The 12,171-nt window shown below is 42.9% G+C and overlaps 1 protein-coding gene across 2 annotated transcripts in view; it reads right to left on the minus strand.

Moving 5' to 3' along the window:
- The window catches only part of SULT4A1 (sulfotransferase family 4A member 1), a 32,704-nt gene extending 20,980 nt beyond the window's left edge, over positions 1 to 11,724 (minus strand). For both annotated transcript variants that reach the window (XR_008574685.1, XM_054810219.1), the window contains exon 1: positions 11,384 to 11,724. Coding sequence is in view for 1 of the 2 variants with exons in the window: in XM_054810219.1 (XP_054666194.1) it covers positions 11,384 to 11,552 (169 nt within the window). In the remaining variant the exon portion in view is untranslated. The remainder of the gene's footprint in view (positions 1 to 11,383) is intronic.
- Between the last annotated feature and the right edge of the window lie 447 nt (positions 11,725 to 12,171).

Genomic DNA, 12,171 nt, shown 5'->3' on the forward strand with positions numbered 1-12,171 from the left:
TGGGGAACGCAATGTCTAGGGCACAGCAAAACTGTCAGGGAACTGCTAGCATGGAAATAGCATGGGTGACAGCCTGTCAGAGCCTCTGTCACACTTAGGTTTACTAGTGTAGCCATGGTGAGGCAGATAACTGGATTGTCTACATTGCCTACTTCAGACTTTATAAAACAGGAAGAAAAAATAGCTTGAGTCACATACGCCCTTAACCATTGCATCTAACCTGTGGCTACCCGAATCTGTCCCAGTAGGTAAGAGTCCACAAGGCAAAGGCCTCTTTTTGAAGACAGCTGGGGCAAAAAGTGTTACTTTTCTATCCCTCTTAATAAACCACAACATCCTCACATGCACTGCAGCAAGGACTGGGTGAGCAGTATACTAGCAGCCTTAAGAACTGAGTCAGGTCCACACATTGCTCAAAAACTGGGGATTAAAAACAACAAGACAACACTGGTTTTGTCTTTATTTGCCTTCTGATTGATGAGTCATGATTTGTGTCTTCATGCTTATCTCTACATCCATGATTTCATCATACCTCGGTATCCCAGATTTTTTTTACAAGTTCTTCACAGACAGCTGATATTGCTTGGTAGCTGATTATTTCTTGGTATCAGATATTCAAAGGGAAAAGTATTTTACTCTTCTTTTTAAGCTTTAGCTGGACTGGTAAAATATGTCCATGTCTGCGGATGCTCGTCATGTCTGCACCAGATGTCATCACCAATGGAGCAGTTTGTGTGATGTTACTCCAAATCACTTAATTTTAAGTCAGCCAAATTAGCTTAAGGAGTTTCTATTTTTGGCATCAACCCAACTAGCAAGTTTTGCCTGGGACAAACTAGAATGCATTCACACAAAATACTCTGCAGGTGGTTCTTTAAGAGAGATGACAAACTGCAGGCTAAGGACACTAACATCCTGCACTAGCACAGATGCTTTTAAAAGAGGACATCTACCCATACCCTTAGATTATTTCTCTTTCAGTTTCTACTCACCAAACATGCTCCCATGGTATAAGAGAACACCACTTATGCTAAAACAATAAGAAAAAAATTTATAGTATAATATTGTCAGGAACAGGTAAATAACAGATAAGCCTGCTTGCTCCCTTACTAACTATCTGACAGAAAGACAGCCCTTTTCACCCTTCCCACACTTATTCAAGATTGACCTGGTCTGAAGTCAACCCAGTACAGTCAGTTGTTACCTTCTTTCCTCAGGCTCCTCCCTTTAATCAAAATCCTCATGACCCAATTCAGAGACACCATGCCTTTCATGACAATATTGCAAGCACATAGGATCATGCAGTCATACCAAAGGGTTGGCCAACAGGACGATAATTCACAGGGGAAGAGTACTTTTATTGGCTAGAATCTGCCCTGTAGTTTATATTGTCTCAAACATCTAAAAATTATCTGGCAAACTTTGGCAATGTAAACTAACAATGGTACTTCCTTACAGCACTGGGCAAAAAGTATATTAGCTGATTTTCAAATCTCACCCTCTCTCTGAAGCAAAAATAAGAACGTACATGCCCTTACCTCAATTTTACCTCAGTTGTATCCTGCCCTCCTACGTCCTCTGGCAATCCTATTCCCCCAACCTTTCAGAGCCTATAGCAAAAACATGCCTAAACTGCATCGTACATTACCCCAGCAGGAGCTCACTCTTCCTCCAACAGAAAGTCCCCCACTGTGTCTAATTTCCCTTCATTTTCATACAGGTCACAACACTGTACCAAGGATAACAATGCAGAAAAGAGCTTTGCTGTAGTGACAAGTCACTGTTTTTTAAAATCACTCTCAAGGACTTCATTATGTTGAAGTCAGTGCCACTGATTTCTAGGACAACTATAACACTTTCTGTGTACTGTTCTGCAGAGTTGCAATATGGTCTGTGGCTAAATACAGAGCCTCATAGCGAGCTCTGCTGATTGAAACAGAATCAGAAGGCAGGAGACAATAAGGCATCCAACTTGTGTTGAAGTAGTTCTCAGACCTTTGCTGTGAATGTGAACATGTTCCTCTTCCCATATGGTAAATGTATTTCAGAGGATGTCTGTCACTACTCAAAATGCAATGCTATGTCTCAGTTTCAACCCCTTACAGAAAAATTGTTAGGCAAAACCTGCCTACACATTAATGTGCATTTGCATATATTAGGTGGTTAAATTGCAAGGCGGCAGCACACCAATAGTATAATGTGAAACCACTGCAGATAAGAGTTATACATACCAAAAAAACCAGCATGGTTTTGTTTCAAAATTTCAAGAAACACTGTTTACCCTTTATGCATGAAACTACGCAGCCTGTTTAGTCAGCTGTTGGTTGTCTAAAGTCAGGGAGTAAAGCATTTTGTCTCAAACAGAACCTTCCTCACATTATCGCTGCCCTAAACAAAACCATTCTTTGCATGGTACCTACACCTCCACTCCTATTTAGCACACAGTCATTGCCTCTGTCTGCTGAATTGCAAACTACAGCCATTTCTATTCTATTTCTACTGCTGCTCTTCAGAATTACAAATGGAAATAGATCTAATTGGGAGTATAAAAGGGAATCAACCATCGGTTTTCTCAGTATTACAGCAAAATCCTTGAAGAGAACACACTACTGATAGAAAGCACTGGTGATCCAATAGTAGCACTGACACTGATCATTATTAATGTGCACTTCAGCTATATATGCATACAGCAATTCTATTTTAGCAATGCCTGTAGCTGTTCTGTGCTACTTTGGCAACCCTGATCAGCAGTAAACAGGCTTTTAACTGGATGGTTAACCTGGGTTTATGATTGCCTTGCATCAACAGGATGCTGCAAAGCAGCCAACGTACTGCTAGATCTGGACTGCTGCATGTATAGTCAGTGTGCATCTTCTGAACACGATTCTCATCTCACCTGCTTCACGCCTGTCTCATTTTGTTGGCTTAGATGAATTTATTACTCATGCAGGGAATGGCTAATTCAGCACCGTTGCCTATATCCCATATGGTGATCTAATATCATTATACATCATCTAGAACTTGCAATCTTATAAGGGATGATGGCCTTCACATCCTTCACTATAACCAGCAGGTGGGTAAAAGCATATGAAATCAGCTTCCATTTTTTAAAATTATACATGGATTTTGGCATTTAGTGACAAAAATCCCTCCTCAGTTGTTTCTCTAGCACTCTTCCTCTTACTTTTTATTCTTTACTATCTCAGCCACTGCCTCAGACTTAACTAGCTAAGCTTCCCCTGCACACTCTCAGGCCTGCGATATCCTTCCTTCCTGACATTCCTCAGTGCCCCTTTACTTCCCTCACAGTGGCTTTCCTAAGCCTACAGCCCAATTTGGCTGAGATTTTCTAACAGTGGACCGTTTGCGTGCACACACAACAAAACACTTCTCTTGCTTCTGAATCTGCAATATATTACAGGATTGACAGAACATAAATGGTTTATTTCTTTTGTAAGAGTCTATAAGACACTTTGGTATACAGAACCATAACTATTTCAACTCGTGCCCCACCTTCTCCAAGGTGTTACAGAAACTCTGAATAGGGTCAAAGTGATGAGAGGTTGGGTGCTTCATGTTATTAATCCTCTGTTCATTGCTCCCTCCCACTGAGGGGAAAGACACATTCCTACATACTAGCATTACTATGTGCTCAGCTTTAATACCTAGATGATTAATTCAATTTCAGAGCTATAATTTGCTAGTTTTTTTATAAAAATATAGATAGTAGGTGACACCCTTTGTCCAAGAGAATTTCTTGTTGTTATATGTAAAGAATTATAATAGAGAAGAAATACATCCACATGCCTCCAGTGGAAAATGTAGACAAAAAGATTGATTTATCCAAGGTCACAGAATCTCTAGCCAAAAAGTCGTATCACATGCCCAGTGTTCCAAACTTTGCATCACTTCTAAAGCAGCATTGATGGGTCAATACAGGGGGTAGTTCCTTCTCCTCAGCATAGGGTGTATGAATCCCTACTGTACCCAACAAGAGAAGTCTTCATTTAATAAAAGACTGCATAATAAGAATGAAAAATGATGTGTGCTTAATCTCATTCAGTCCAGTGTTCAAGCATTTTGCTTCCTTTCATTAATATCTTCACTATGAAAGATGAAGATAAACATGAAATGAGAATGACTGGCTGTTGGGTTTGGCTGATTTACTTAATTTTCTAATTCTTTAGTCTTTGAGATCTTTATAATTAATCTGGTCAATAGTGATTTCACATGTCCAGAATATGCTCTTTACATAGGATAAAATATTTTTTCTCCCCCCCCTCCCCCCCCCCCGAGCTTACTGTCAAAAAGCAAGTTCCTTGAGTTTTGCACTACTTCACAGCAGGGAAGCACTTATGCTACATTTGCAAAAGACCCAGCAAAACCTATTCAGTAGCTGGAGAATTCTTCCTCTACTGAACCATTTGTTCTGTCTCTAGTAACATCTCTTCACTGGTTTGATAAAAGGCTCATGAAAGAAACACTTCTAGCTAGATAACAAAAACAAGTTTTCCTTAACAACAGATTTTTTTTCTCCACCTTTATTTCCTGTTTGAGGCGTGTAAGGACCTATTCAATTCTACTCCCATTGAAATCAAGTCAAATGCATCAGTGGCAAACTTAACATTGTCTTCAATTACATATTATCTGATGTTTATTTATCATTTCTTTGCCTAGAAGTATTTAAGACTGAGTCAATACCAGAAGGTATTTTGAGTTATTCATAAATAAAACAAAAGATATACGCATTTCAAAAGGACTTTCAAAGTACAGGAACCCAGTGGTCCTAACCCCCACAAACACTTGTCTACAGGTGTTACTTTCTGCATGTGAGTGGTCCTCAATGGACTGAGTTTAAGCAGCAGAGTATTCTTCTAATTGGTGGAAGGAACATGACTTCAATCACCAAGAGCATGAAGTCAGATTAAAATATGGACCCTGTACATCAGTCCCTAAAAGGACAGCTCACAAAACATACCTCTATCACCCAATGCAGTTTGCTATTCCCTTTCTGTTTGCAGAAGTCCATTCTTTCCAGCCTGCTTGTATGAGAACTGATGCACATTCATATTGCATTAAAACAGAATGTTATCTGAGCTTTATAAATTACTTAAGATAGAGAAACCAAGTAATTGTGATGTTATTGTAAAAGAGAAAAAATTAATACCATATTCTGATTTTAAAGACATTAACTAACGTGTTCTTCCACATTCACAAAACAGAGGTTTCCCATCATTCCATGTCACAGGGAAGAGCTTGTAACTGTGCATAATATTGCCTCAAAAAACAGAGGTCAAAGGAAAAGAATCCCACATGCATTTTGTGTAAAAATATCTTGATTTTCAAGCCAACCTCTTGATTTCTTGAGGCATGCCTCTGGGCCAGTAACATTTGCATTCATTCTTTAAATGAAAATGGATTAAGCTTAAGGCACCAAAATCCTGCAAACAGAATAGGACTATAAATGCAGAGTAGCAGAATCTAGCTCTTTTGCAACTGCAAAACTGTTGTTACAAAATAATACCAACAAAACTGTTGGGAGGAGTTCTATATGAGAACACTGGAAATTGAGGCAAGTCAACTAATTTAATGCATAAACATCCATATAGATGCTTGTGTTCCCTGAGGAGCCTTAGGTACAACGGCATGGGGCCATGTCAGACTTGCCATTACCAGGGTAAACCTCTGCAGTCCATGGCAGCTGCCTCACATCACTGTCTGACAGCTCCCAGTCTAGAAACACCCACAGCTTGGGCATGTCCTTGGGTAGCCTTTCAGCCTGATTCTCCTCTCATTTATCACCACATAAATCAGGACTGACTGTCAGCAGTGTTGGATCCTTGCATATCTGGGTAGTTGGGAAGAATCGGATTCCTTGTCCTTAGGCTTATCAGTCTGTTACATCATACAGAGGCTACTAGTCCATGTTAACTAGTTAAGCAGCAAGCCAGGGCACTGAAAAAGTACAGCTTACCAAGCGTTAACTGAGGTATGCTTACAGGCAGGTAACAGAGGACACAGGCACAGTGATTCCCTGACATAATATTCAATTGACATAGCTCTGTGCAGACCTGTCACCTACTCACTGATTGCTATGGCAGGTAACTGCAGACACCTTAGCTGGTGGATTAGATGTCCACAGACTGCAGGATGCTCCTGCAAGCATAGGTCATGTGTAGCCACATAATCTTAGTCAAGCAATAATACTCTTTATATTGAGCAATAAGAGTATTACTGTGCAGCACAATCATGCTTAAAGAACCAGAAACCAATCTTACTGGTAAATATAACAGCCAAGAGACTTCTATAATCTGAGGAAGATGTGAAGGGTAGGATTGCACAGGACAAACAAAGCAAGATTTTGCACAAGGCATAGTCATTTGGTACATTTTCTTTATGGTCTATTTCTTAAATCAAGACATTTTGCCAATATGTTTTTATAACATGGTCCCATAGACAACTAAGACTGATTGGAAGATGTAGGGGAAGAAGAGGCCAGAGATAAGAAAACCTTAAACCATTTTCACAAAGAAAAACTACATGTGTCTACATCCCCCATGGTTTAAGCCTCCCTTTGTCTGAAGTGTAACAACTTTTTGAGTGCTGAGATTCATGACGTTGATGAGCAGAAGTCTTAATTTTAGTGAAGAATCAAACAAGAAAAGCGGGGTTTACATGATACCCTCTGTATCTGGTTCACAGCCCAGCAGCTGTGATTGTCACTGCTGTGACGGTCAATGGATCAAACTGTTTCCCCATAGCACAAGAAAACCCTAGGGCACATACTGTCCCTGGCATGGAAAGATTAACAGACATTACAGTACAAGGGAAAATGGCCATATAAAAGCGCAGACAGAGCCCCTGACATGTGGCAGAGAAAGGGCAAGAACAAAACCATGAACAGAGCTCCTCCCATCAGCCAGGGAAGGGATTGGGGCATTCTGGTGTACCAGCAAGAAGAGGTGTTTGATTCAGGAGCGCTGGAAATAGAAGAGGATAGAGTGGTATGCATGCAGTGGGAGAGGCATACAGAACAGGAGGAGACAAAACCCACAATGCGTGCAATGCACTTTACAAACAGATACACTGAGAAGCAAGACCTTCTTCTGTACATACAGAATCTTTTAAGCAAATAAAATAATGGACAACTCAATTTAACTTTCTCTGGTTGATTTCATACAACACCAGAGCTAAGTGTTAAAGAATTTGAAAGAGGAGACCTCAATGCACGTATACACAGGAAAACTGTCCTTGAACTGATCTGCAAATTGGCACTTCATTAGGCCAAAGGCCTAGAGTCAGCCATCATATTCCCTACAAGCTAATGGGTAGTTATAAAAATCTACTGCTGCAAGTAAAACTCAAAATGCTATCTACAAAAAACCACCTCCAGACAGGTAAAGACCATATCCAGCACTTGCTCTTCCGACCTGTTGTCTGGAACTAAATGCAAGAATTCTGGACTTGAAACTGGTATTTGCCCAACTACTGGTATTTTCCCCACACAGAACTCCAGAAAATTATTTGGCAAAATAATCAACATGGGAGAGACAGCTTCATTATTAATGTAAACAGCTCACTTTCTCAAATTACCAGTTTTGCAAAAGGCATTAATTCGTGGGCTTTGACCCAAGAATGCAAAATGCACATTCGTTCAGAACAAATACAAGATGGTATTAAAAGAGCTATTGCACACCACTTATGAGTAAAGCAAATGGACAGATTATGTACAGTCAAGGGTCAGCATTATAAGACATAGCAAAATACTAAGTCGACCTGGACTCAATACTATACTTTAAGGACTGATTTAATTCCACTGAAATCATTGACCTTAACAGACAGCTAATCTAGCTCTTGGCATGGTGACTGAGGAAATACCATGAAAGAATCTGCTTATTCATCAATTCTGTAGTTTAAGTTCATAAAGAAGAATCTTAATTTTCAAGTAAGGTACAAAAAACCCACAGTATGAGATGGTTCAAGGAAGGCTGTGACAGAGGCACAGTGTTTCCTATGAACATTGCATCTCTATCTTATCTGTGAAGCAATCTGTTACATGACCTCCAATTACTTAATGCTATAGAGAATGATACACCATTTTACATGGCAGCTATTGTAAATCTCAGTGTCCCATTCAGCCTGCCCATTCCACACTACCAAGTTACATGAAAGATGAAAACTTGTGACTTCATCTCTTCAAGAGCATTAGCACACCTGATTTTAAATTATGCATCATGATAAAAAGATTTTTTGTAATTACAGTTCTACTATATACATATGCATAAGCATAGATGCACATTCACATATTTACATGTCTAAATGAGTCTCTGGGTTTTAGGTATAAGCTTGTAGTCCAGAAGCTCCCAAAAGTTGTTACCATTGATTGGAAACAGGTGTTAAGAATAATTAAAGAAATAAGGAGTATCATTATTTAGGCTTCCATCAGTGGAAATCACATTAAAGCAGATTCATTTTCCATTAGGCTTATTACATTATTCCCAGTAAGGCCACTGGCACATTCAATTTTCTACCGTTATTGGACCAGCTTTTTCCTGGGTCGCTCCCAATTTACCAATATCTGTAACTATTTGCAAGCACTGTCTCCATTTCACATGTTCCGAGCTATATTGCCTACTCTTGCAGAGTATGTCTTCAAAATGGCATACATGCTACTTCTTCAGTCCCTCAGATTACTGAAGCAGTCCTGACCACTTGTGTATTTTCTTTGCCAGATAAACCAACATATGGTCAACAGCCACCAATGAAGCCTTCTGCTATTGGATTGTAGCATAGGACTCCGTAAGAGCTAGAAGGTCTGGCCTCTCACACATCTAGCAGAAGGGCTTATTTGCGTATTTTCCACAGTTTGAGCAGATGGACAGCTGGTGAAACACTGAACAAAACTGTTTTCTTTAAGAACAACAAAAGAGTTTTCCATTGAACCTATCTGACATTGGTGCACTTCTCTCTTCCTAAGGCTCGGTTGTCAAAAATATTATTGAAATTTTGAACAAATGTAATTTATTAACAAAAACTAAATAAGTGGTCCCAATCATGTTTTACCTTTAAAGATTACAAAAAAGCCAAAGTATTTCACCCCAAATAATTATATCTTGTGCATGAAATCTGTTTTGTAAACCTACTTTTTTGATTACAGCAACATTATGAAAATTCTGATTAGCTCCAGTAAACAGAAAAATCTTTGTCAATGCTACTGAGACACAGGAAGATGAAGTTGTAGTTAAGGTAATGCAGAGGAGCTTGGGGTTCTGAACTCAATTTCTGGCTTTGTTGTAGACTTCCTGCATGACCTTGGCTAAATCAATGGGAACCATATTAGGACAGCCTAATTTCTACTGACATGCCTGTCCCTAGCCAGCAGACCCTTTGATAATTGATTCAGAGGCCCTAAATAAGGCACAGAGCTGTAAGCCACATAGGGTCAGCTGACAAAACAAGTTCCAAGGGTCTCAGTAGACTTCAAGCCACCTAAAGGTGGAGCTTGCAGACATTATTGTCTAGAGCCTATTCCCATGACAAGGGCATCAGATTCCTCAAGACCTAAGTATTCTCTTTCCTGTTTTGATCCCAATGCTGTTTCCCCAGCTCCTCCACACAACACTGTACCTTCAGCTTTGGTGCCCCAGTTCTCAATCTTCCTTTTTCTTCTTCCACAGTGACTGTTAGTAAATCCTCTTTGTAAGTGGACAGTTCCCTGTCACTGGCCTCAGCTGCAGCCTCAAGAGACATAGTATGATGTTGCTATACTCACAAAATAATAGCAAATTAAATATGATTATGCAAGCTGGCTTTCCACAGCCAACTGTATAGCCATCAAAACTAAACTACTGCCAGCTGACGTATTAGTTATATTGCGCCCGGCTGCTGGAAACAGAGGTTACCTGAGGATATTTAACGATCCATCAATATGAAGCTGGGGTGCTGTACTAACACAGGAACATTGTAAACCCAGATTTGCAAAACTGAAATCTTAAAACTGAAAGAATTAAATAGTGTTCTTGCTCCATGCTATGAATCTTTAAGAAAATAGTTTAAAAGAACAATAAAGATGCAGCTGTCTGCTCCTAATCCTATCATTTTGGGGGCCATCCATCTACATACAATCCTTATCTAATGTATGCATCTATCAAGCTCTATCCAGTCTTCAACAGCATCATTAGTAATGAAATACCAAAAAATGTGAAGACAAATATTTGAAATTGCTTGATAAATGATAACATAATAGATGCTGCATTGTAGAAAATGTGTATATGTTTGAAGTTACACACCAAGAAATAGAAAGATGTTAGCCATTCATACAACAAACAATGAAATAAGTCAGAAACCTATGCTATTGAAACATTTTACCGGGGTATTTACAGAGATAACATCTGATATCTCCAGTGGGCTTTGAACTTTCTAGAAAGAGATCATCTTATTGACAGGAAAAAAGTCACTCAACAATGTGCTTAATAAGAAAGCCTATCTGGTTTTATCAGGCAGGTTACAAACCTACCATATTGTCTGCCCCTTTGCAAGACAGCATTTTATCTGTATTAATGCAGCTTAAACATATTTGCTTGGAAACAGAGAGGATAAGAAATCAAGAAACATGACATTAAAAGCATACACCTGAATGGTATAAAACAGGCAAAGGGTGGCATTTACTAGAGAAATGCACACTTACACTGCTAGCAGGAGGTATTTCTGGTAATTCAGACAGTGCAGCGAGAATGTACTTTAAGCACATGTTCTCCCAGAAGGATCTGGGCAGCTGCCTCAGGAGCACAATACTGCTGTAGAGCAGACAGCAAACCTGTATGTCAGATGAGAAATCTGTATGCGTGCTACATACGTTCCTACTTTTCTACATGTACAGTGAGTGAGACTTCCCTTGCCTGGAGCAGCATCTTTATGCCCGAATAGTTCAGCTGGTGGGCACCGGGACCACCGAGGCGAGGACTACCAGCAGCAGCACCTGGCGCTGGCTTGTATTTAAACTCGGTGGGTACCCCCAAGGGCAGGGAGGTGCACGCCCCACCCGTGCCTGGGACGCGGGCGGGGCAGTCCCCTCAACTCTGAGGGGCTTCAGAGGCCGCCGGCCTGAAGGGCAGCTCCTCTCGGCACACGCGTGTGGCGGCAGGGCGCAGGCCTCGCCCCGGCCTCCCGCGGGGACACGCTGACGCCGCGCACCGCCCGCCGGGCGGGGACGGCCGCCGGGGGCCCGGGGCCGAGGGGGGCGCCTCCCGCCCCTCCCAGGGCCGGCTGCCCTGTCAGCAGGGGGAGAGGAGAAGCCGCCCCCACCACCCAGCCCACCCCCTCAGGAGCAGCCCCGGCCCGGGCGGGGGAGAGGGAGAGAGGGAAGTCAGTCCTGCCCGCCTACCTGATTTGGGGTAGGTGACAATCCAGACGTCGCTGTCCCTCACCGGGAAATTGGCGATCTCCTCCATCTTCCCCCGGCAGAAGGGCGGCAGCCGCACCCCATTGTACTCGAAGTACTTGCTCTCGAACTCCCCGGGCGTGCTGGGGGTCTCGGCCTCGCTCTCCGCCATCCTCTTCCCTGCCAGCCGCGGGGGCGGGGGGCGAGGCGCGGGGGCAGCGGACGCTCGGGCGGGCGAGCGGCGGGCGCGGCGCGGCAGCCCCTGCCCCCGGCACGCCCCCACGCACGTACGGGGAGGGGGCGCGGGGCTGGCGGGGCCGCGCCGCCCGGCGGCGCATGGGCTCCGCGCGCGGTGATGTCATGCGCGGCAGCCGCAGCGCGCGGCGCCAACCGCCGGTAACGGTCGCTCCGCCGCAGCGCCCGCCGGGCGGGCAGGGGCGGGCTGGCTAGCTGTCCTCCCTGCCATCCCCGCTCCTCTCCGGGTGGGCCGCCTCACACACGCGTTCCAGGAGCCGCAGGCGGCTGAGGCAGCGGGTGGAGGGAGGACTTGCCTTCCTCGCTTTCACTTCAGAGCTCTGTCCGCAGCACAAGGTTCCGCGGTGCTGCGGCAGCGCCGAGGCCCGGCCTCAAAGAGAGCAGCTAGCAGGCGAGGGAATATGTGCGGAAGAGAGGGATGAACAGCCCCGGTCAGGCACTCCAGAGATTCCTTGATGTCCTTGCACAGTGCATAGGGAGAGTAAGAGCAAGGAAGGGGGTACACACCCACCTTCTTCAGCAGCACAGGTCATTTG

This window comes from Grus americana, chromosome 1 (assembly GCF_028858705.1).
Source record: "Grus americana isolate bGruAme1 chromosome 1, bGruAme1.mat, whole genome shotgun sequence".
Taxonomy (NCBI): Eukaryota; Metazoa; Chordata; class Aves; order Gruiformes; family Gruidae; genus Grus; species Grus americana.